The 26,869-nt window shown below is 39.6% G+C and overlaps 1 protein-coding gene across 1 annotated transcript in view; it reads right to left on the bottom strand.

Moving 5' to 3' along the window:
• The window catches only part of LOC145395186 (phosphoinositide 3-kinase regulatory subunit 4-like), a 46,629-nt gene extending 20,515 nt beyond the window's left edge, over nucleotides 1–26,114 (bottom strand). The window contains exons 1-15 of the mRNA XM_080268875.1: nucleotides 26,023–26,114; nucleotides 24,197–24,377; nucleotides 22,524–22,673; nucleotides 19,735–19,907; nucleotides 16,021–16,122; nucleotides 14,331–14,457; nucleotides 13,264–13,436; nucleotides 10,232–10,396; nucleotides 9,229–9,334; nucleotides 8,260–8,400; nucleotides 6,434–6,510; nucleotides 4,616–4,803; nucleotides 2,761–2,909; nucleotides 2,178–2,330; nucleotides 1,170–1,289 (exon numbers count right to left, since the gene is read on the bottom strand). Coding sequence (XP_080125001.1) covers nucleotides 1,170–1,289; nucleotides 2,178–2,330; nucleotides 2,761–2,909; nucleotides 4,616–4,803; nucleotides 6,434–6,510; nucleotides 8,260–8,400; nucleotides 9,229–9,334; nucleotides 10,232–10,396; nucleotides 13,264–13,436; nucleotides 14,331–14,457; nucleotides 16,021–16,122; nucleotides 19,735–19,907; nucleotides 22,524–22,673; nucleotides 24,197–24,377; nucleotides 26,023–26,114 — 2,097 coding nt within the window. The remainder of the gene's footprint in view (nucleotides 1–1,169; nucleotides 1,290–2,177; nucleotides 2,331–2,760; nucleotides 2,910–4,615; nucleotides 4,804–6,433; nucleotides 6,511–8,259; nucleotides 8,401–9,228; nucleotides 9,335–10,231; nucleotides 10,397–13,263; nucleotides 13,437–14,330; nucleotides 14,458–16,020; nucleotides 16,123–19,734; nucleotides 19,908–22,523; nucleotides 22,674–24,196; nucleotides 24,378–26,022) is intronic.
• Nucleotides 26,115–26,869: the final 755 nt, after the last annotated feature.

Here is a 26,869-nt window from a genome sequence, read left to right as displayed (position 1 = left end):
CTCAGAACTAAGGCGACTCCCCACCTGGTGCTGGTCTGAGTAAGAAAGAAAATTATCTGAAGATCATCAGCATCCTCATCCTCACCTTGTCTTTTTTTTCCCACCTGCAAGTGGCACTGAGGCTGGGTGCAGAAAGCTGGGAAAGAATACAATAGTAGAACTAATCAAGAATATGCCCACTGAAATGGGCTAGCCTACACATGCATTCAATCATCACTGAAGTCCCTGGATTCCTGGCTCCTCTCAGGCCTATGTGTTCTAACTGAAATGTTCTAGTTTCAGATCTCAGCACATTTCCCACTGGCAAGAGAATCACCAGGTTTGCCAACATAAAATACATAAACTGTCCTCCAAGGTTTAAATTCTGTAAGATGGATAAAGTTAATTGTGAAACTTTGAAAGTCAATCCATCAACTATCAAATTACAACAGGTGTCAAAAACTTGTCCCATATGGCACCTTTTTTGTTAACTTAATTCAACTGTAATAAATAACAACAACTATTGTCAGTTTGTTTTAAACTGACAGAACTGAACCACTTTCATAATTTTAATAACACATATTGGCTGTCTGAAATTCATGGTGTTTTAATTATGAGATACAAAATGTCTCCTTGGTTACTAGTTGAACAGACCCTCCAATCAGACTATACTTGGTCATCAACTGATGAGAAAAAGGCTAGATATCTTCATCACGTGGAATAATAATAATAATAAAAAAAGGCATTATAGCCATAGTAATTTCTTGATCAGGCTCTAGCAGTAGCTTGATGAGGATGGGCTGGACTCTGGAGATGTAAACTGTAGTTTATAATATATTTACATATAGATTATGTGAAGCTACTGTACAGAAAGTGGTGAATGTTTTTGGCGTATCCGACAGAGCCAGGATTCCAGGGTCTTGAATGATGAGTGAATGGAAGCGGGGCCCATTGGACTGGGCAAATTTGGCCTGTATGGACATTGCTACCCCTCACCCTGCCCTAGGGTGGGAAATGAGGTCTGGATGATGATGATGATGATGATGGTGATGATATTTTTTAATAAGCAATTTCTGATTAATGTATTGCTTCCTCAAACAAAACCCTTGTGTAAAACTGGGAGCACCTGTAAGTGGATATAATTTTTCCATTTGAAAAATACAAGGTGCTGTAAAATGTATTGTGTTTACCTCTCGATCTAGCTGTAGGAGTGGCTTGATGAGGAAGGGCTGTACTCTGGATACAAGGGTTGTATGGACATCCACCAAACTCAGCAGTCCAGCCACCACACTGACCAGTCCTACCACTGCCTGTCAATCAACAACAATATCAACTCACGATGTACTGCTGGAACAATGTCAATAATCTCAGGCTCTTATGGCTTTATTCTCAGCTGAATAATACTGTCTGACATTAGATGCAATATGGCAATAATAATGTCTGACATTAGATGCAATATGGCAATAATAATGTCTGACATTAGATGCAATATGGCAATAAACTTATCCAAATCACAAGAGTTACTTCAGTTGCTCCTCTACTAACAACTTTATCAGAGACTAATTGTTGGTTTGGGGAGCGAGATCATGACTCAAAATTCACTAATACCTAAGGCGAAATATATAAACTCACAGATGAGCATTATGAACACTGGAAGAAACTGAAATATTGCTGCACCAAATGCTTGAAGTAAATCTGAACATAAATGTACCACTGCCATGTCTCTGCAAGTGTTGTACAATACGGTATACCTACAACATCAAGCAGCAGCTGTCACTGAAAAAATAACTCAATAAATTCTACTAAAAAAAAAGTTATCTCTGAAATTTGTGTGTTCAGTAGTAACTGTGATATCATTATTAGTGTTATCATTATCCATCCATCCATCCAATCTTAACTTGCACCATGAGGAGTGTAAGGGCCTATCATCAGCATAATCATTATCATTTTCTTCATAGCATTACTGCCATCATCATGACTATCAAGCCAGTTTGCATATGACTTTTAGTGAAAGATGACTAGCTGAATGTGTGATGAGAGAGAGAATCATAGCTATTAGAGAGAGAAGAGAGAAAAGCAGGTGAAGATGAGTAAAAAAGTGGCTGGTAAAGACAAGATAAGAGATAAGATGAGGGAGGTGTGAATGAGTATAAAATTATGAGTGAGAAAGTGTCCCAAGCATAAGAAAGCAATCTAACCTGTCGTATCCATAGGTTTGGGTGTACAAGCAGCGGGGCAGCATGTGCAGTGAGGTCACACTGGAGGTGGGTGGGGAAGAGGCCAAGCTCGGTGAGGGCAGTCATGGCTTCTATTGCAGCCACAACCACAGACTCCTCAGCATCATTCAGGCCCTGCAGTCAGAGGAAGTGCATAACCGAGATTCATAACTCAATATAGCTTCCTTCTTGTGACCTACATTTGTTTACATGGACTCACTGGCTTTCTTCAGATTGTGTGGTTAGTGGATACATATTTTAAGTTCTTGCTATATCTTGCCTTTCTTCATGCACTTGTTAATTATTAAATCCCCATCCACATTAAATAAACAAATCTTACTTATTATACCTCTATACCTGCTTATAGAAATGATTTGCCAGTTCCCCCAATTTACAGTACAGTACCAACTGCATGAAAAAATCTGTGATGTTATGGAATACATCCCTGAGTTAACATTAGAACTGCCTGTACATTTATCATGATCATCCTCATGATTCTCTCTCTCTCTCTCTCACACACATATACACACACACACACACACACACACATGCATCTTCCTCTCACCTGAAGTAATAGAGGTTTGAGAATATCGGCACAGTGGCAGCCGATATACGCAGCCACACCCACAATGCTTGTGAAGAAGGACAGGCGAAGGTGCCGGTCTTGTTTATCATTCAAGAACGTTATCATGTGAGACAGCAGCACATCATTGGCTGCAAAAAAATTATATATTAGTGAATATTCTGCATAAAAGCAAATAAAAAACATGAAATAATGAATGAATTGTAGAAGATGTGAGGTGTATGTTATTAATATTAACAATATCATCCCTTTGAACAGAATGACATTAATGAAAACAATTAAAGACAGTGATTACTCAGCCACCCATCATCCAATCCAGCACTGTCCCATCAGGAGCACAGATGCTGGGGGCTGGGCTACTTGGATCAAACATTTATGGTATCAGTGAAGAGTTGCTCACCCCTGGATGGCATTACGTGAGCATGAAATCCCAACCATCCCTCTGACATAAACCCTTACTGGTCATATCCAGTTGCAGTTTCTTAACGCACTAAACCACTAAGGATTAAATAAATAAATCATCATCTGGACCTCCTTTCCCACCCTAGGACAGGGTGATAAATAAATAAATAAACAAAGACTATGACCTCAGGGATATGGGACTGAATAGGGAGGCTGGCAGAGATCGAGCAGCATGGAAAGCCACCATTACATGACTTAGGCCAATGCATGCAACCATGTTGTGGCCTATATAAATTATATGATAAGAAAATGTGCCTTGGTATTAGTGCTGTAGCCTGTTCAATGGAAGAAGTATATCCACATGTGAAAATGCTTACTGACAAGACAACAGTTTTGACCCATTCTGACTGTTGTATCTTCCAAATAAACTTGTCCATACCAATTCGTCTTCTATAAAAAGAATCATCATCACTATGACCTTTCTTTCCATCTTCTAAATGGGATGAGGTCTGACCCAGAAAATAAAGTACACAATACTGGGAAAATTATCAATAATGTACCCATTTAAATGAACCACATACCTAAACGGGTACATCATTCAATCCTCAGGAATCTGGGTTCCACCCCACAGAATAAATCATATGCACATATCTTGAGGGGTACTTTTCTTTATAGATGAGCTCCAGATACATATAAGAACAAATAAAATAAATAAGTAAATAAATACCTATAAAAAGATGAAACAATGATTTGTGGCAGCCATAAGGTGTCTTTGCCATCACCATAATCCTCAAACCTTTTACCACAATTACAAACAAAATGGTACAAAACAATGCCATCTTTCTCATTTAATTTTTGAAAATGCCAAGTGATTTTATTTAACTTCAGACAAACCTCCACTTGTGCAGGAATCTGAAATTATCCCTTTGATTCCATTCATTCACTATCACTGGTCACTTATGACTGCAATAGATTTAAAAGTTTCTCATTCCCACTACTATTGTGACAACTGTAATCCAGAAATACACAAGGTGGCATTTTTGCATCATCAATAAACCCCCCACTTCCCACTAGTAAATGTGGTGGCTAGAATGCATGCGGTGATGCAGAGGGACACCTTCATGCAGTGACACTGATATAACAAAATGTCCATCCAATACCTCCCTTTCCCTGAATGATGGATGGTGGACTCCAGGTGATGGACAACTTTAGCCTTCAATCTACCTGGCTCATGTCCTGCTGAGCCTCTGGCCACAACAACAACAACAACATAAGAATTCATTAACAGGAAGAAGAAAAGATAACAGTGGAAAAATAATCAGCAGTGCCCTGTGAAATGAGTTGTGCATCCATTCACTCATCATTCATCCCAATCTTATTTGCAACTAATAAATCTCAGCATTACACCAAGTTTCACACACATGTAATGACTTACCTTTTTGTTTCCCAAAGAAGATGCACAGCTTGGTGACGGTTTTCTCCATCAGTGTCCTCTTCACCACATTGGACGGATCAGAGAACATAGTAGCAACTTTCTGTTGGATGGCCTCCTGAAGCGTGGTCAACTCAGCTTCATAATTATACGACAGCATCATGCCCTGCAGCTGACTGTACTCCAAGAACCTGATTAGGAATGACAGGAGGTAACAGCTGACTGTAACATGCACAGTAAGATTTTTTTTTTTTGCCACTAAACCCTTCTGTCTAATATACTTTCCATTTTACTTTTGTTAACTTCAGAAAATTCTATTCAGTTTAGGGAGAAAATCAAGCTGTGATGGGGGTTAATGGAGACTACAAAGAATAAACTGTTGGACTGAAGGAGTTTAGCTCCCAGTAAATATCTGAAAACTGTCTATGGAAGTTCTATCATTATGGCTTCATACTTGTAAGACAAGATCATTCCCTATAGCTGACTATACTCTAAAAACCTATACGGAAATGGTAGGTTGTAACAGCAGGTGGTAGTCATACGGTTGGGGAAATGATCTGTTGCTTGAAAGGATGCAAGTTCAACCTCAGGTTGAGGCAGGGAACAGTCTGACACTCTTAATTTTCTAAGAACAAATTTTACTGACTTTTCACAACTCCAATCACCATGTCATAAAAACACCCCCACTATTACCAACACACCAGTCTTCTATGAAACAGCCCTGGCATGTATTCCTTATGGATGATGGATAATGGTGCACAGTTGGTGATATGTGTAGGTGTCCGGCATGCAAGAGGACTGCACGGATTCATGGAACAGACTATTAAATTTATGCCTAAAGACCCTGGCACTTAATTAAGCTAGGCACAGATGCAGCAAAAGGATTATATGGTTAATTACTATCGGTATATAAGACACTGGTCTTGCAGATGTAGAAATAAATGGGGTGAAAAGCAGGCATACTACAGTACAGTACATGCATCGTTAAAATCTTGCTAATCTTCATACTAAACATTTAAACAATATTTCATAATTTTTATCATATTACACTCTATACCAGTTTCACACTTGAAAGGGATCAGTAACACAAAAAGGAAAACACACTAACACAGTTATCAACACTAATGCCTATATTTTGTTCAATTTAGCTTGGTCAAAAATTGCCATCTCCCCACAGTAAATGCTGAGCTAAACACTAAAACACAGCATTAGTCAAGATGATGTGCCATGAAGACGTGGCTGTACTGCCTTATTCTGCCACTGAACTATGAGATACAGGCTAAAACGGCAAAAATATGTGCCAAGATATGGTGAGAGAACAACAGTGATGCTGACCTTACACCAATTCACTCAACATTCAAGCTTTCACAATTCTTGACTCTCACATGGAAAGGCCATCTACAATGTGTTTTACTTACGTGAGTTACTCTTACAACATCCACAGGACAATCACTATGTATACCACACTAAGTTGAACATTTACAGCACAGCAGTTTCTGCTGTCTACTGTCAACCAACAGCCAGATACCTTTATCCTGATGGAGGTACTGTATTCACAGACAAAATGTCTCCAAATATGGAAGGTCTGTCTTTTGCCACCAGGCATCCCTCTCTACCCATTCCATACCACTTTCACCATACATCTCTCCACTGCTCTCTTCCACCTCATCTTTGATCTCCCTCTCCTCTCTCTTTTTCATCTCACTCATATAAAAACTCTTAACAAGTCTCATTCTCTGCTTGCTCCAAATGGCTAATGTACCATTATTTCTCAAAGAAACAACTTATCTGTGTGTTAAATGTTAAATGAACTTATCTCACCTGAGAGCTGTTTCTGCTATAGTTGCGATATTTTCTGCGTAAGCCTGTCGTACTATGACTGCTTCATCATGAGTAATCTGTTGACAGAGATTTCTGGTATAATGAATCCACCATTAACATAATCTAAACAAGCATATCTTTTACATTTTATAGGTATCCTTACATCCACCATATGATTTAACATGGGCTTTTTGAAATGGGGATAATATGTTCAATAACCCCTTCAACAAGAGAGGTCTCCCACACCATGAAAAGAACTGTCTTCCTACAGTTGAAAAAAAAAAAAAAAAAAAAAAAAAAAAAAGACAAAGAGGTTAAAGCACCAAATGCAGTACCAGTAAGTCCTAATTACTGTTTTGTTTTGTTAATTTCTTGGGGGGGGAGCACTATATTAATCCCTTCACTATGATGAGGTTTTCTGTTACATTCTTGCCATATCAAGAAAATTTTCCTCAGTTTTGAATCAACTTACCAAGCATAATTTAGATAAAACCTTCAGTAACTCTTTCAGTATTACAAGTCTCCTCTAAGTTAAACAGAACTGTCGCAAGGTAGCAAAACTAATCTATAAACATGTACCCATACTGAAGGGGTTAAAGTTGCAATGCTGCCTCTAACACTGCGTTTTCACTTTCACCCATACGACAGTACCAGCTCCATACTGCAGCACCAATTGTATGAAAAACTGGTGATACTAAAGTCTAGAATAAGTCCATGACTGATAATGACTGCCTGTAGTTTATCAAAGACTATGCAATACTGTACTCCTTATTTACCCTAACTTACTGGTAGCCTAAATCTGTCATCTCTCTCTCCATTGTGATTGCTGAGTTGTACCAACAGCCTAACACTAGTATATGATGCTGGCCACATTATGGCACTATGGAAAGGATGCAGAGTCAAAGTATTATCTTATTTTGCCAGTGAGTTACCTGTATGTGAAATGAGCTACAAAATAATGAAAATCTGGGCCAGTATAAGGAAGGGGGGAGGGGGGGGGAGTCAGTTATCCCTTGCTTGACATCAGCATCCTGTGAGAGGTGCCACTGACTTAAAGATCTCATCATTTCTGTCCAAGGCAATAGTCAGTACTGAACAATCATCCCATTAGGTAGGGTCTGAGTGGTTAGAGAAGTTGTCTTTTGTCCAAAATGATGCAAGTTTGAACCCAGGCTGAGGCAAGGAAGTCTCATGATTTGGAAGTTCATTAACGCAAATTTTACTGACCTTCCACAGAATACAGTCATGCAGCAGTATAAACAAAATTAAACATATACCATCACAGTGAAGGAATTAAAGCTCATCATCTCAGCTGGTATGGAGATTTTGCAACTACTTTTCCTTGGCAATTTACTCTGCACGTTACATCTCAATATCATCTTGTATGCAACTGATTGAAACTAATGTTAATAATAAAATATTATAAATAACAAGGGAAGTATTTTGGTGCAATGAGCAGGGCATTACTATGGATAATGTGTTACATCTCCAACGCCATTTGAAATAAGACACTGTGAGACGCACACCTCAGACTGAAGAAGTAAAAAAAAAAATTCAATGTTGAGAAATAGTTAGCTCTTACATTTCTTTTTTCAGAACAATTTCCAGCAGATGTGAGAAAGTAATCAGCTAGTTTTGGCACCTGGTTCAGCTTTAAGTCCAGAGAAAACATCAGCTGAGTCATGACCAACCACATTATGAGGATTCCTTGAAAGGGAGCATGGCATCATTCGCACTGACTGAGGTGACTGACTGATGACTTAAACAGTATTTCAAGCTGTGGGGGTGGCACTTTTGTCAGATAAAAACAAACCAACTATACTCACATCGGCCAAACCTGGCAGTATGTACTCTGGGAAGATGTTTGCATCTGAGCGTGGGACAGTGGACACTAAGCTGAGGCAGTGGGTCAGGGTGTGGATGGAACACACTCGCACACGCGGTTCCTTGTCATGAAGCAGGTGGAACTGAAAAATAAATTACCACCACCATCATCACCATTATTTGCCACCTAAGAACAGTATATAACCGTCCCATCAAGAAAATATAATGACTAATTTTTTTTTTTTCTACTTCCAGAATCTGTCCATTCTACTCATCATCACCATTATAACTGGCATCACTATGACTCCTCCCACCCCCCCTTTTTTTTCATCAAACTATGGGGTAAGTAGAATCCAGACAAGTAAGAACCCTTTAATCCCACCAATGACAGTGTGAGGTAGGATCCTGAAAACAAGGAAAGGGAATGTATGAAAGTGGAATTATCATTGAAGAGAGTGTATGTGAGTGAAGTGGAGGGGGGAAGAGGGAGGGGGAGGCCGAGGATGAGATGGAGGGATGGGGTGGAGAGGTATATGAGAGAGGGGGGTGTGAGCTGGGAGCAGGGGGACAGGACGACATGGAGGCGATTTGTTTGTGGCCACCCCAAACGAGATTGAGGCGGCTGGCAATAGATAGATAGATAGATAGAGTTGCACATAATTCAAACCCCCAGATTTTGGCTTCACCTCACAAGCTTTAAGCATCTGCACATATAAATCTGGCATTTTTTCAGACATGTTTTACGTACATCTCAATAGCTAGTCAATCCATCAACTATTAGGTTAAACGTGGAGTGCCACAACCCTGCCGTAAGCTCTTTGGTACATAATTCATCCTGTCAGTTTCCTAGCTTCATCAACTTCCATACCTTGCTTCTTCACATACTCATTTACCATATCCATCCACCATCTTCTCAGCCTTCCATGCATCCTCCCAGCTTCAGACTGTCTCACACATCCACTAATACTCACCACATAAGGCAGAATCCTGTCCAGAATGATTTCATCTGGGACATACTCGGAGACTTTCCCCAGCAATTCCAGAGCATCAAGTTTTGATGGTGTGAAATGTAGAGCCCTGGGAAAAAAAAAAAAAAAAAAGTGGGAGATCAACTGTAAATTGAAGGCACTGATGTGATGTGATGCATAGGGAAAGACTGAGAAAGTTTGGATTTGTGAAAAGAATGGTATACGAAAACTGAGTGAAAAGATCTATGAGAAAGTGGTAGGTAGGGCACCAAGTAGTAGGCCTAAGAAGATTTGGGATTAGGTCCTACAAAATAACATTAGGGTTAATGGAATGAAATGAGAAACTGCCAGAAATAACATAGCATTAAGAGATACCATTAGGTAAATAAGTCTAATACGTGCAAACATACGGCCTACAAAGACTTTCAACATTACTGAAACAAAATGAAACTGAAGTGAATGATGGAGAAAACACAGCACATTCATCATCATCATTAACATCACCATCATCATCTCTCCACTCCAAAAAATATGTTGAGTGAAAGGATAAAAATATAAATACAAACAGCATGCCCAGTGAAATGACCCACGTAATCATTTAACATTATCCACGGAGAAAGCACATCATCACCACCATCATTATGACATTTTTTCCCCACCCAAGGACAGGGTGAGGTAGGGTCCAGTAACAAGGAAACAGAAACCATGAATGAGGGAAAACTGTTGGCAACATGGCAAGTGAAGTAGGCCTGATGCTCATTCACACAATTTATAATTCACCCAACTAATTCACTCCCTTGGCCATCATCATCATCATCATCCAGACCTCTTTTCCCACCTAAGGATAGGGTGTGGTAGAGTCCAGAGGGCATGAAAAACCTAACAGGAGAACTAACAAAACTCTCATTCACTCGCCGTTCAAGCCCCCAAACAATGACGCCATCTAACAGGCACAAGCATCCACACTTGCATGCTTCATACTCTTCATTCCTAATAAATGTCTTACCTTAACGATGAAGTAATGAGAGAGGCAATAATGATCAGTGCCTCACATTTCTTCTCCGGTTTCTCTTCATCACTTTTCTCCATTTCATCTTCATCCTTCCCTTTCACAGAAGCCGCCGTCTCAGCTCCCAAGGCAACAAGAATATCTGTTAAGCTGCTTTTTATTCTGAAACACAAATGGGCATTACTGGTGCTTAAAACTCTTCATCCTGATGCTGATGCTTTACACTGTTTTATTCTTGCTTCCACCAGATGAATGTAACGAACTTAGGAGACACCTATGACGGACAAATGACTGTATTTAAATCCCTGAATTCCCACAACAAAGCTTTTAAGTTTATTGTTGCTGCTACCAGACAATACTGTGCAACTCAGGACAGGCCTCTCATACTGACAGGGTTTATTAAGGTTGTATCTCACTTGTCCAGTTTGAAAAAATATCCTCAGCTGGATAAAATAACCCAGAGGTGAGAAAAATAAATGAAAAAGACATTCCCAGACTCAGGGAGTGAACCTCTCCAGGCTGAAAAATTTCTCACAGTCTAAGTACTGTACAATCACTTGAGGGCAGCACAAAATAAAATAAATACTGTATCACCAGGCTGAAGGGTTGAACAGAGTGAAGATAAAACTTCAATAAACAACATAATGCCCATAAACACCTTAAAACTATCCAACCATCATCCAATCTTTTACTGCCCTCTCAGAAGTAAAGAGACCTGGGGTCAGCCTACTCATTCCAGACATTTAAGGTGTGTATTTAACTGAATTTTTAAGGCCAGAGTGGCTAGTTGCTTGCCCGTAAGTGGCATTGTGTGAGCAAAATGAACCCCAACCACCCTTCAGAATTGTATTCTTCATGGGACACATCTGGCTGTAGTGTAAAAAAAAAATATATATATATTTTTGTTGTTGCTGTTCCAGCCTCAACTGGATGTAAACCTTGTGAACTACAGATTAAATCCCTTTTCTTGCAGTCCACTATCCTCCTTTCAGGATATTGGGAGGGAGATGCACGACATTTGTATGACCAAACAGCAGAACCATCAAGTTTCATTGGTACCACAGTGTGATGGTGTCCTTCACTAGCACAATAAAGACAGTAAATCAAAGAAACAAGACATTAGAAATATAAAAACATAATGTACAGACTTACAGAGCTGTTATAAACAAGATTATACATTAATTACACAGACTGACGGTACAATAACCTCTTCAAATAATAAATCATACATCCTTAGATTTTTTGTTGTTGTTTTAAATAACAGAACGGAGGAAGGAAAAACAAATGGGGAAAAAAAAAAAAAAAAAAAATCCATACACCAGATTACTGGTGTCCTCTGTTCATAAAATATCTGTAACAGTTAGACTTGAACAGTTGTAGGTTGAAATTTGGAGGAAAACAACTCTGGGGAAGCGAGTTCCAGAGAGATGCAGTTCGGGGAATGAAAGAATTCTGATAGGCAGAAGTTCTGCAATATGGTTGAGTGACATTCCAGTCATGAGCGCTACCAGATGCCCGTGTAGCACGAGGGAAGGCATGGAGAGGTGGCACCATGGATGCAACTTCGTCTGAGCATTTGCCAAAAAAATATCTGTAAAATAATGCAAGGGAGGCAACATTCCTTCTTACTTGCAGGGGGAGGTAGTTTATATGTAATGGCAGGGTTGTTAATGATTCTAACAGCTTTATTCTGAATTTTGTCTAGTTGTCTCAATGCAACCTCTCCACAACCATTCCACAAGGGTGAGCAATATTCAAGCTGAGGGCGCACATGACTCTTATAAATTATAGCTAACTGTTCATCGGCGAAGAATTTATGGACTCTGTACAATAATCCAAGTTTCTTTGAGGCGGTTTTAGCAAGTGATCTGACATGAGAGGTCCAGCTGAGGGCACTGTTAAGTGAGACACCAAGAATTTCAATACTTTTAGAGATGGGAATATTAGTAGCACTGAAGGTAATGTACAAATCTGGCAATATCTGTCTATTAGTAAACTGTATATATTTAGTTTTACTAGCATTAAAAGAGACAAGGTTGTTTTGTCCCCATTCACTGATTGTAGCTAGATCTTGATTTATGGAGATGGCTGTACTGAGTTGAGAGGTAGAGATATTAGACTCTGTAAATGGATGTCTGAGTGTGAATGAACTATGTAGTGTTGAGTCATCTGCATATGAGTGAACGGAATTGTGAGTGACAGATAAGAGATCATTAATATGAACCAGAAATAGGGTTGGCACCAGAACTGATCCCTGCGGCACGCCGGCGTTAATTGAGTGGAAATTCGAATATACATCATCTACTTTTACTCTTATTTTCCTGTCACTAAGATAAGAAGAAATCAAAGGAACAAAAGACGTTAGTCCATAGCAAGGGAGTTTGGACAGCAGGGAACGGTGCCATACTCTGTCGAAAGCTTTAGAGATATCAAGAGCTACTGCATGAGTTTCTCCAAAAAGATCAATTGATTGATGGATGGTATGAGTTAAGAGATTGAGTATGTCAATGGTGGATCTTTCGTGGCGAAAACCGTATTGTCTATCACTAATTAAGTTGTTGGATTCAAGATGTTTAACAATGTGCTTATTAATTAAAGTTTCAAATACCTTACCAAGAGAAGATGTGACAGCTATTGGTCTGTAATTGGAGGGGTCAGACGAACTTCCTTTCTTCGGAACTGGGTGGATATTGGTTTCTTCCATGAATTTGGGAATAAAGAAGTACGTATGCATAGTCTGAATAATTTGGCTAGGACAGAGGCAAGTTCAGGGGAACACTTTTTCAAAACAATTGGCGGAATTCCATCTGGGCCTGGAGCTTTGTTGGTAGGTAAATTGTCTAGGATGGATTTTACGAATCTTGTCTGTATTTCAAGTGGGGCACAGTTATACAAATGCTCCTCAACACCCTCCATAATCTCATGAATCAAGGATGGTGGACTCAATAGTAACCTCAGCCAGCATACACCTGGGTTCACAACCAGATAAGCCTGAGGCCATAACAACAACAAAATCACGGCACACTCACTGTTTGATCTTGTCGTCGTGTGGCATAATGGGCGTGACGGCAAACTGCTTGAGGAATGGCCAAAGGAAGGTATAGAAGTGGTGGGGGAAGGTAAGGCCACGTTCCCTCTCCAGGTACTCTGCCACACTGTTGCGGCTCGATGGGTCACGCTGGATCATGTGTTCTACCAGGTCCTGGACATATGCAGAAGGCAATGGTAAGAACTATCTCATAATCCATATTTTGTTTTCGCTATCTTGAGATTATTTTTTCAGCTTAGGAGACTTTCTGACCTGAATGAGACTAGGGATAGTCTTCAAATACCCCTTCACTACTAGAAAGCCTTTGTATGATTATAACCACTGTTTGATGGTGGCAAGATTGAACTATAAAATTATGTCATCACAGTTCAGGGATTAATTTCTTCAATAAAATGGTATCTTTTTTCCACATCATAGGGCAGGTGAAGCAGGGTATTCCTCCAGGACTGAGGAGGAGGAGGATGTAGTTTTCAGGGAATGTGTTTTCTGATAACTGGAAATGCCTACAAAATTTATATTGTGTGCTGTGGTTGACCTCCACCAGGATCAGGTTTTAGATGGGGTAGGACCCCGAGGGCTGCCCACCATGAGGGTGAGACTCTTCTGTCTCCCACAGGAAAGAAGAATTGGTCCCCAGGGAAGGAATAGTTTCTTACCTAAGAACAACAAAATTTGCACAATGGCAGACCTCCACATAGATAAGGTTTCAGGAGAGGGTGGGATCCATAAAGGCCAACCCTCATGTTGGGGGCAGGTCCTGGGCAATGCCAGTGTGCATTTTTTTTTTTTTTTTTTTTTTTTTTTAACCTATTAACACAAAGTTTTACAGAATGGATAACTTCCACCCAAACCTGGTTTCAAATAGGATGGGGCCTCTGAGGGCTACTCCGACTATGGGGCAGCCTCTGAAGCCTCCTACTGTGGAATGGGGCAGCACAGTTTTGTTGAGCAAATTTATTCTATTTATACTGCTACTTTCAGAGAACTGTCTTCAGCATGTACTGAAAAGATAAAACAGTAAGACATCAGCTGCTTTCCTACACAAACCTTGACTCTTGGTTCGTCAATTTTGTCGAGGACTTTGGTTGGGTAGTAATCACCTGCACGGTAAGCAAGAAGTTGTGTCAGGTCAAAGGGGGCATGTCCCTCTGTAAACAACTCCGCCAGACAGCACCTGTAAACCACAGCCATGGATGAAATGGGAGTCTGAATAGTATGTTCTTGTCTTTGGCCACTTTTTAAATTTATTTATTTTTTTGCTATGAGCCTGTAAATCTAGTGGTGTTTTTTTGTTTGTTCTTCTTACTTCCTGGTGATTTTATCCAACATGGGGTAGACCACTAATACTGAAAAAAGTTTAATGAAAATAAATTAGCTGAGTTTAGCATCAGGTATAGCTTTCAATCCATCGAAAACAGTAGCTGCTACCATTATCAACCTGAGTATGACGATTTCTTAAGAGGAAGCATGGCATCATTTGATCTGATTTGATATCTAACTTCTCCACTTTAAAAGCATGAAGATAGTATGAATAAACCTAAAAATCATCTGATACAATGGGTTAATAATACGAAGACATGCAAAGTTTAACCCGTACAGCGTCGCGGTGGTATATATACCACCTGAGCTCCCAGTGACTAGAGTGTCGCGGTGGTATATATACCACCTCATATTCGCGCACTTGTAGTAAGTCTTTACATGTCGTGACAGTGTGAACGCGACCTTCTATGAACACCATTGTTTCATTCCACTGTCTCACTGTACAACCTGACCCCTCCAGGCCTCCCTTACCCCCTCCTTGGCCTACCTAGGCCATCACTCTGAGTTGAGCTTTTACGCTGTCAAGATGTCTCAAGCTCGTCGTTCCGGTCTCTCCCAAGAAGAAATAGACAAAGCTCTAGACGATACTGTATCATCTAAGATGAGTGAAAGTGTGGTATATGCTGATAGCGATGCATCATTAGTGGATAGTGATAGTGAGGATGAGTATTTACCTCATTATTATTTATCACAATAAGTACATTTTTTGAATAGTATACTGTACTTCAAGCGTTTTGGTTGTTTATGTAAGCATTGAATACGAAAATGTAAGCCTAGAATTGTCATAACTGCATTTTTATTTTCCCCCACCAAATATACGTAAAATCTCTGCAGTCTACGGGATGGGAATGAAAAGTAAGCATTCTTATATACGAAAAAAAAAAGTATTTCCTTGTGGATTTGTGTGACGATCTGTGAAACTCATGTTTTTTTTTTATTTTACCTATTTATTAGTATTCCTTTATCCAAATACCTTACTTTTCTGTTACAGTAACTTTTCTCTAATTTCTATACCTTTCATCTGCATTTTATGTTACATTTTTATGCCTACAATATATAATATATCAAGATATGTATATTTTGTGAATAGTTTAGGCTATTGTAAGTATTTTGGTATCTTAGACATGTGTAGTAAATGGATAAGGCTTACGAAAATCGTTGTTGACTAGCCACGACCGAATTACGTAAGGGCTGTAAAACTCTATGGGGGGAAAAAACGTAATTTTCGGCAATGCCCAACATGGGAAAAAAAAACAATCTTCAAGTTGAAAACGAACGTTTTCATGAATGAAACTCATGTTTTTTCAGCATTTCTGACCCATCTAGCCAATAAAATTTTTTTCCATAGTCCCGACGCTGGGCGTGTACATATAAGCCAAATCGGCCGACGCTGTACGGGTTAAGTCAGTGTTCATACCCCACTGAAAATATATCCATTGAAGGAGTAAGGCTGCCTCTGTCCTTCACCTCCAGCATCATATCTTGGGCATCTTTCTGGAGGGTCTTACTCTCCACAAACCTGAGGGAAAATTCATTACATTACAGTAAAAGTAGGTTCTCATTATAAGTCATCCTTTTTGAAAATCTGGAAGTTTTTCAGAGTGGTTGGGGGATGCATGAACCAAATTTTTGCACTGTGGCACCCAAGCAGATCTGGAGTAGGTCTTTGTACTGTCTCCTAATGTAGTGAATTTGGGCCACTGCCCTCAGACAACTTCTAGAAGTCTGGTGGTCTAGTGAGTTGAAGTGTTCCAGCCAAATGTGGTCCACTGGGGTCAAACCATGGGGTGGCTGGGGTTCAATGTTCACATATCATCATGATGCAGCATGCAACTGGTACTTCTTGCCTCTACTTTCTGGAGTGAGTAACCTTGGCCTGTACTCTTGTCTGTTAAGGAAGCTCCCAAACACCTCTTCCTAAGTGATTTATTTGACTTATTATAGCTTACTGTCCTCTCCTGTTTTATATAAATCCCTTTAATACCATCATACTAACCATAAATAACATACAAATGGATATCAACCAGCAATATTAAAAAATACATTGCTAAAGCAGCAGTGTTGCATGGCTTCCTTAACCGACAAGAACACCGCTCCTTGCCCCAGTTCTCTACACTCCTGGTGGGGTAATACTGGGCCAGATGATGAACCTATGGTTGATACACAAGAAGGCATTTCAGGATTGCAACTGGAAAACCCGTTAATAATTAAACATTAATAAGTTAACACTCAGGTTAGGCGGCGGCAGAATCGGTAGAGAGGCGGCCTGCAATCCTAATGGACCCAGGTCCGAATCCCAGCTGGGGCAGGGAACAGCTAAGGATTTGAATTGCTTAAAAAGCAGACTTTTTTGATCTACCAGATGACCCGCCGACATATCATAAAAGTATCCCCGCTAATACCAGTACACCAGTCCTGTATGAGACAGCCCTAGCATGTATTCAATAGGGATGGTGGATGTTAGTGCCGAAGTGGTTACATGTGGAGATGTAGGAGGACTACTGGACCCCAAGGAAGACTACTGGGACTTGGGAATAGGCCCTGAAGCCTTTGCCCAGTAAAAAAAAATAATAATAATAATTTAGCTACATGTCATTTCATTTACTGTTACAAAGATGTGGTTTGGTGTAATCCTCCTCCCTTTCATCCTTTCCGTTTCCTATTTCTGGCTCCTAACTCCCATGTATTAGGGGACAGTACAATGATGATCATGATGTTGATTATGATGATGATTATGATGATGATACAGAAAAAGGAATTGAACAAGAAGGGATGGTCAAGTCATTAGAGAAGTGAAGTGATGTCTGAAAGATGTAAATTTCATCCTAGGCTGGGGAGGGAACAGTCTGATTATTTGAATTTCATTAAGCCAGACTTTACTGATCTACCACAAGCTCTACTGACAAGTACAGTAATCCTGCATTTTTTGCGGATTTTTTGTCTACGGTTTTGCCCTCTCGCGGATTTTCTTAGCATTAATAAGTTCAACAAAAATATCCTTGAATATACAGAAAAAAAAAAAAAAATTGAAATTCCTGCAGCTTCCAATTGTAGCGCGGTAAACTCACGCCACCCTCTGTCCCTTTCCCGTGGCCCCTCTGCCAGTGTTACCATATCTAGCATAATTTTATTCTTTTAGCATAATTTTGATCAAATTTTTCGAGTCTGGAATATTTTTTTAGCATATCAGAAGTTTTAGAATCATTCTAGCATAATTTAGAATGGAATGGAATATTTTTAGAATAATTTTATAAAAGCTACAAATCAGAGAGAGAGAGAGAGAGAGAGAGAGAGAGAGAGAGAGGAATAAGGTAAGAAGATGTTTGAATAGTTGGTTACTTTCAGTTTGGGCTTGGTTGGGTTGGATTAGGTTAGGTTAGGTTAGGTTGGATTAGGTTAGGTTAGGTTTTAGGTTAGGTTCGGTTTGGTTCGGTTAGGTTAGGATAAGTTTGAGCTTTGTACTTTACCCATGAAACCTAGGTTTTTCCGATGGATTTTGGTATGATTCATTCGATTTTCAGCTTCATTTCAGTCGGAAATGACCATTTTCTGTGTTTCCCCCCCTCCCTATAACCCCCGATTCCCCAAAGATCCCTCATTATTTCAGGGGGATGGGGGGAGGTCATATCTCAAAATCTGGTTATTTCCGACGGAAATGATGCTCAAAATCGAACGAATCACATCAAAATCCATCAGAAAAACGTAAGTTTCGTGGAAAAAAGCAGTATGGGTAGATACCGATATTTATCCTCTTACTGTATGTAGGTTCATTTTAATATTTTCATAGTAAACAATACATAATTGATATGTTGCACGAATATGTATAGAATTTTATCATTTAGCTTCAAGTTAGCTTAATTCATTTTTTACTTGGAACAAATATGCTCAATCTAGCATAATTTTGTCATTGCCCTAGCATAATTTCATTGTTTGGATATGGCAACACTGCTCTCTGCCTCGCATTCTTCAGTCCACGCCTGACTGCCTTAAGTGGCTGTTGTGGTTGTAACCACACTATGATATGAGCCTCTTGCCTCCCACTTGCTTTCCACATGACCCCAGGACGTAAGCCAGCCTCACCAAAGGCTAATAATACAATTAGTAAGAACTCCAAAGTGACAAAACGATCAAGAAGTTATGACCTTAGCAGAGAAAATTGTGTTACTGGACAAGCTAAGAAACGACCGTGGGAGTGTTTGCTATCACCAGTTAATGCATCTTTTTATTTTGTAATGTTTTGTTAATAAATGTGTAGATAATTGTGTATTACAGTACGGTGTTTACGTTTTTCCTTCATAATGGAGTATGTGCTTTCAATCTTGTAAGAAGGTATTTCGGGATGAGTATGGAGGTTTCGGGACAATTCGCAGTCACAACAAACACAAAACAATTCGCCTTCATTAATGAAGATAGCTATGGGTGACGCTAGAATATAATTCAAAGGCGACTACAGCGAGGAAGAAACAAGTTAATTATTGACTAAAGGTGCAACTAATAAATAATATCCAGAACCTACGCTACTGAACATAGACTTTGCTGGATCCCCCTGAAATATAGTTATTAAAGTATTGATTAATTAATAAAAAGTATATTGATGAAAGTATTGATTAGTATATTTATAGAATGGCGGGGAATCGTCCAGGGTGCGAATTGTTCTGAAGGGGAATCGTCCATGTTTTGACGGGGAATTGTCTGACGGCGAATTGTCTCGCAATCAGTATGGACATGGACTGTGTGATGGGCAGCATGGTGGACACAAGTGCAAGTTTTCAATTGTTAATAGAGTATTCGCGGAATTGACTTTTCGCGGGGGTTACAAGAACGTAACTACCGCGAAATATGCGGGATTACTGTAATAAAAAGACATCACCTAACACCAACACCACACTAGTTATGAATAAAGATAGTCCAAGCATGATACAAGTGGTACGGTGGATATTAGTGCCTAAGTGGATACATGTGAAAGTGTGGGTACACTAGACAACTACTGAGCCTCATGAAAAACACAAATGAAGGGTGTGGGTGACTGAAGACAACAAAGATTATAATGAAGATGACAAAAATAATGATGACAACGATAATAAAATGACAACGATAATAAAAATTGACCATGATGACGATGGTACTTGACCTCTCGGGTGCAAGGTAGCATGTTCGGCGTCGAGACGTGTCAAAGAAGTAGGTGAAATCGGCTGGGTCATCCTCTGGCAGCAGTGTGGGCTTGATAGTTGCAAAATCTGCTAACAACAGCCAGTTCCATGATGACACCATCACATTCTCAAGCTTGATGTCCCCATGGCAGATCTGTGGTGACAACACCAAGTACCATACATCTATTCCTTGTTATAATAAACCTTTTCCAAAACTGTACTCTTACTTTGCTATTACACACACACACACACACACAAAATGAAAATGTTCCATCACAGTGTGAGCAGCTGATATGGTAGTCAGCCCCAGCTTAGAGTTAGAATTGAGAGGAACACAGTGTGATATTTTGGAAACCAACCTTGAGTTATAATATGGACTGACTGTTCTGTACTATACTGGTACTCTTTTTACTCTAACTTGGACTAAAACTGCTATCTCTCAATCTTCAATGCTGAGTTTTAAAAACAGATTAACACTAGATTATGATTCTAGTCTGATCATGAAGATGTGCTACGGAAAGAACGTAGAGCCACTGTCTTTTTATCACTGAGCCATGTGAAATAAGCAACAGAAGGACAAAAGTCTGGACCAAGTTATGGTGAGAGAACTATAGTACTCATCACTGAGAATCCCATAGAAAGCTGGGTGAAGTTACCTTTCACCTGCTGTCAACCATTATCCTCCATCTGGGAGACGGGGTGAGTTGATGGAAGTTTGTATTACAAGGCAGATCCTTCACTCATATATCAGTGCCACCACATGAAGGCATCCCTCTGCTGCACCCTGTTCTGTACTTGAAACTCTTGTTAGCAGTCAGGGATGTGTTCTACAATATCAAATCTTTTTCCATAAAACTGGTACTGTACTTCAAACTGGGAGGAAGCTGGCATATTAGCTTATAAATAAAATATGAACTACAAAAGGCAATATTCTGCAGTATATACATACTTCCAAAACACATAAGAAGGCAAATTACAGTATACAGATAACTAATATTCAACCCTTTTAATCCAGTGACATCCACCTCAGTTAATTCTTGCTTATCTACATGTGATTTTATTCAGCTTAAGGGAGACTTTCTGAACTACCAGTGTTAGATATATCCACCAATTTTCCTTTCAGAAATACAGTTCCTTCCTAAGCTGAACAAAGTCACCTGAAAGCAGCAAAAGTAAAACAGGAAATACTGGTACATCACCAGACTGAAGGGGTAAGCATAGTTAGCTGCAAGAGAAAAGCATTGTTTCATAATGTTACTCATTACTGAACTTGGTAACAGGAGATTCCAGTAGAGGATATTTACGTGGAATTCAAATTAAATGAGTGTTCTGAATACCTCCACACTTGCATAATAACAGCCAGACATTTGGAAAAATGTATTTGACCCAAAACATTACCTATCAGATGTGTGAGCAGTAGCAAGATCTAGTATCTTATTTCAGTGTCCTTACTGTATGCCAAACTTCTCAAATACAACAAAATTTCCACTTACAGACTACACGTGAAACATCATCAAAGGTCAGTTCACAGGAAGACTTTGTATGGTACAATGCACATTTTAAGTTCTAATTAGGCTTGTCTAATTGTTATAATCAAGTGCAACTTCAACATACCATATACTGAACCCTCTTTATGCACAGGCTCAGTATGCACAGATTCACAGTGCAAGGTGACTGCAAGCTCAACCAGCAACACCATATACATGGAAAAAGGATGCAGGGTGTGTGCTTCCAAGCCAGGTGTTAAACCCATTGTGCATCCCAGATGGGGGTTTTGCACATACCATATTTTATGGGATACAAGGAACACACCAATTTTGGCATGCATACTTAACAAACAAGAAAAAATTAATAAAACTAAAAATAAAAATAAAATACAGTGCTTGCTAGACGTACTGTTGTGAGCTGAAGGCCAGTTGTAAGTAAATGATGTCCAGCTTTTTACACCAACCATATAAACTAGTTTCTAAAGTAAGAATTTTATTATAATCTTTAATACTTCAAACTGAGATGCTTTGCATCCAGTGAACCAAACTGGAAAAAAAAAAAAAAAAAAAAAAAAAAAAAAAAGTTATTTACTGCAAAGACAATGAAACATCACAGAACTCCACCATCCCCCATGTTTGTATATACAAACAACTGGTGGTAGCATGAAAAGACAGGTCAACATCAGGTGCAAGAAGTTTACTGATTATTACAGCTGAACATTTTTTTGTAAGAAATCAGAGCTTTCTTTAAATATAAAAATATATTTTTAGCTGTTGTACAACTCTATTACTTTGAGGAACTGTCTGTCTTTTACTGCTGTCTGTCACACCACCACCAACCTCACAAATAAACATCTACTATACTTCACTGGATACTGATCACTTTAAAATAATAAGAAGGTTTGCAAGGGGGGTGCTTGGAGTTCCATTCATTATCAAAGTGCAGACAGAGAAAGCAGCACTGGAGACCCAAGAAATGCTATCACTGCCACAGCCAGTGGCATCAATACCACTTATTGCTTTAAGCCTCTCTTAAATATCATTGTCTTGTCTGTTTTACTCTAAAATATGGGCTACGTGCAGGGGAAGCATATCTGTAATCTAGTCTGCATTATGGAGGGTGTTTAGTAGGCAGGCTAGGGTCAGGCCAGAGATCTAGTTAACACACAGTATTAGAGTTATTACAATGGGTTAAAGGTGCTTCTATATGTAGGCTCCACATGCACAGAGGCCTAGGTTGACACCTTGCCCTGCATTTATGCAGAGGCCACTGTATATCTTACCCCCTGTTGGTGTGCCTGGTTGAGAGCACACAGCAGCTGAAATGCCAGCCACTTTTTCTCAATGGAAGTTAGGAAAGGCCTTGTAGAAATACGATCATATAAGTTGCTCTTCACATACTGTCTGATCATGAACCCAGCCTTCTCTGTTAGCTGTAAGACGGAGAGAGAAAAAAAGTTATAATCTGCTTTTAATAAAATACCTAACTAAAAAAATAAATAAATCAATCAATAAAAAAAGCCAACCCCATAATACTCTCCTCATGGTGTAAGATGCCAAAGTCAGGCTACTATAATTCAGGGCATTAAAAGGCATATGACCAACCAACTTCCTCTGATGGCACTGTATGATGAAATATCCTCCAGTCACCTATTAGCAATCAAACCTATGCATAGCCATTACTCTGACTGAGGAATCTACTTACTACATCACCAGACACCTTCAAAACATATCAAGTACAACCTGCTGTACAGTATCAGGAGATGTCTTTTCTATTCTGCTACCTCCAAATGGTTTTATTCAGTTTATGACTTCCGAACACAATGCATTACACAAGTCTTAAGTTGTTCAGTACCTAAAGATTAAATAATAAATTGAAAGGGACATGAATGCAATGAAGGGGATAATTTGATATCTTCAATGAACATCATTCCATCAGAAAATGAGATTCCATGAAACTCACCACACTCATCAAAAACTAACCAAGCCAAAATCAACACTACCTCAACCTATCTGATCTTAAGTGAAACTGTACAAACCATTGTAACCTATGCATTGTTAATCAAATTATAGGTGGCAGGTGGTGGTGACCATCATCCACTCACTTGCTGTCATACTGCCTACTTCTTCCTTCACCTTTACCATTGCTTTTCTGTGTCTGCCCTCCCCTCTTCCTATTTCTCCCATCTTTCCTGTCACTTTTATAAATCTTCTTTCCTTTTCAGGTGGCTTTACACTAAGTGACAAGCCCACTGGTTTCCTGTAAGCCAGGAAACCATTTACAATGCTGGGTGGTAAGCAGATAACCAACCCATACATGTTTCCTATGTGTCAACAAGTGGGTTGGCAGAGAGTTAGTACCCCTCCCCGTAAAAAACTAACTCAAAGACAAACAGCCACCCCTTATGGGATTATGGTGTCTGGCTATGGATATATGGATAGATCTTGAACTCTCCTAACTTTTCTAAACTTGTATCTCTCTCATCTACTTGTTTATTGTCCCATATGGAGTGTAGGGACCCAGGGCCGGGATTATCATTCCCAAAATTTAAAATGAGAATGACCAGCCACTCACTCAAGTGGAATTAAGTGTAAATAAATTCCAACCACTCATCTCACTAACCTTTATGAATCAGACACTGAACACAAGAACGACCAGTCACTCACCCTTAAATGGTAGGCAATAAACCCCTATCATCCTTTAACAGCCCAACACACATTAAGATGGCCAGACTGTCTGGCTGCCTGAATGTGGTCTGCATAGGTAGCCTCAACCATGGATGAGAGATCTAGCCTAAACAAGACACACACACCTCAATTCTGCTTGAACAAGCTGGTTTGTGCAGGTGACCAAACAGATCAACCTGAGTGTGTATGGGACTCTTTAAACTTAATAGGCTGTATCTGGCTGGACACCCTTAACCCAAGCATCACACGTACAATCATTATTACATACCTTTAAATAATGAAACTGGAGACAATTGGTAGCAGTCATTAATTTGGTGGATACATCCTCCACTCTCTTCTTGTAAAATGAGAGCTGCATTGATCCATTGTGAATAACAAACACCTTCACTACCACCAAGCCTTCCCATGTACGGCATTTGGCTACCTTTAAAAAACGTGTACTGCCTAGACTGTAAGGAGAGAGGGGAAAATTTTTAAAATCAGTAAATACTGTACCTATGGCTGTAAAATTATTCATATTTGGTTGCCTTTAAAAAGTGAGTGCTACCAAGAGTACAGAGAAGAGGATAATTATTAATCTTTTCATAGTGGTAGGTGGTGGCAACCATCACCTACTCACTGGATGTAGTGCTGCCTACTTCTGCCTTCACTTTTATCATTCTTTTTCTGTGTCTGCCCTCCTCTCTTCCCATTTCTCTCATCTATCCTGTCACTTTTAATTAATCTTCTTTCCTTTTCAGGTGGCTTTACACTGAGTGACATGCATAATGGTTTCCTGCAAGCCAGGAAACCATTTACAATGCTGGGTGGTAACCATATAACCAACCCATACCTGTTCTGTATGTGTCAACAAGTGGATTGGTGGAGGGTTAGTGCCCCTCCCTGTAAAACAACTACCAGTAACTCAAAGACAAATGGCCACCACTTACAGGATTATGGCATCTAGCTATAGATAGATAGATAAATTATCATGTTTGGGAAAATTGCATTATTCTAGTGCAGCTGATACCAGATGAATTTATTTAGATGTGATTGAGTATGGAAGCCTGAAAATGCTAATAATGACAATAAACCTTCTCACGATCAACACAGCTCTAATATTCTACTGGCCTGATTTTAAGAATATATTGTATTTACTGGAGGGGGCTTAAAACACTCAGCTGTAAATGGTTTCTTCCACTCACCAGTCACCTCGCTCCCCTGTCAACCCCCTTCTCCAGTTTGGAGGGCTGCCACTATCAAAACTGATACCCCCCCCCCACTGACCAATTTCAAACACTATTCTATTGCATGTGTGATCATTTCACAACTGTAGCATACATAACACGTTGCTGATACTGTTGTCGCCTTAGGCTCATCCACACATGAACCCAGTGAACTTCAGTCTGAAACTGGCCTTTTCTTGCAGTCCATCCTCCTTTAGGCGAAGAGGGAGGGAGCTGATGGACATTTACTATCACATGAAAGTGTCCTATTCCAGCACCATAACATGAGAGAATAACACACTATATGAAGAAATAAACTGGTATGGAAAAGGTGCACCCTACGCTGATGGGAATACAACACCAGACTCATACTATACAAGGAATGGTTACAAAACTGTTATTTGGACTCACTGGACATGTGATGGTTGTGAGTGTTGTCTGAGATCATACTGGACATAAAATGGTTGTGAAAAAGTTATGCGGACTCATGCTGGGGACAGAATAATTGTGGAAGTATGGTTTACCTAATCTCATAGTCTACTGAATACTGGATGGTTGTGAAAATGTTATATGGAAAGGTATTGGACATAAAATGGTTGTGAATATGTTATCAAGACTCTTACAGGGCTCAAGATGGCTGTGAATAAATTACTGTAGTTATCTGGATTCATAATGGACACTGGATGGTTGTTAAATGTTATCTGGATCCATACTTCACATACAGTAAGTGTGATGGATTACCGTACCTAGACGCATGCTGAACACAAGGTGCTTGTGAAAATGTTACCTAGAAACATATTAGACTTTGGATGTTTGCAAAAATAAAACTTACTTAGACTCATACAGAACACAACTTGAAGCCTTGGATGGTTGTCAAAATATGGCTTACCTAGATTCATACTGGACATCCTGCAGATCTGACAGATAGGTTTCAACAGGGAAGATTTGGGACGGAGCAATACCAGCCAGTTGGTTCCCCATTGTGTATCATTTCTGAAATACTGTGAAAGCAAGCAAGATTAATAATGTGTTGAAACAGGTTTGCAGTCTATGAGTCCTTTTCAAAGTGACTCAGGAGATTTCATAACACCTCTGCCTCGATGGCAAATTATTCTGTACCTTGTACAGTATTTCAACATCCTCTTGTATTTCACTGGTACAACCTTTGGCAAGTAAATACTGTATTACTGTACTATTAACATCGTCATGTGTCGTTTATACTGGCTCCAACAAGCTTTGGCCTTGGTCACCCAATGATGGCTCTCCATGCTGCTCAATCTCTGGCAGCCTTCCTACTTAGTCTCTAATCCTTGAGGATACACTTTATGACCTTTTTGGTCTGCCTCTGACAACCCTACCCCCAACATTCACACTTCTCACTTTCCACACCCAACTGTCATCTTCCATCCTCTTCATGTGCCAAAACCATTTCAATCTGACCCATCTCATCACAAAACCAATGACTAGTCTCATTCTTCCTCTCAACTCTTCAACAGTAAACCTAGCCCCCCCAGGCCTTACATTCAAGGATGCACTACACATCGAAACTAATCATAGTCATTTCTGTACATCTGACAAATAACATTTTACAAAGTGTTAATGTGAAACACCTGTATGCAACATTAAATTGCTATGGAAGTGGTGCTACAAAGTCTCCTACACCACTCAGAATATGGCCCTAACTGACAACATTATGTAGCCATAATTCCCAACTGACACAGAATATGCAGCAGCTC

This window comes from Coenobita brevimanus, chromosome 30 (genome assembly GCF_032717465.1).
Source record: "Coenobita brevimanus isolate Jiangsu-jjx chromosome 30, ASM3271746v2, whole genome shotgun sequence".
In the NCBI taxonomy this organism is placed as follows: Eukaryota; Metazoa; Arthropoda; class Malacostraca; order Decapoda; family Coenobitidae; genus Coenobita; species Coenobita brevimanus.
This window is presented reverse-complemented; position numbering and strand designations above follow the sequence as displayed.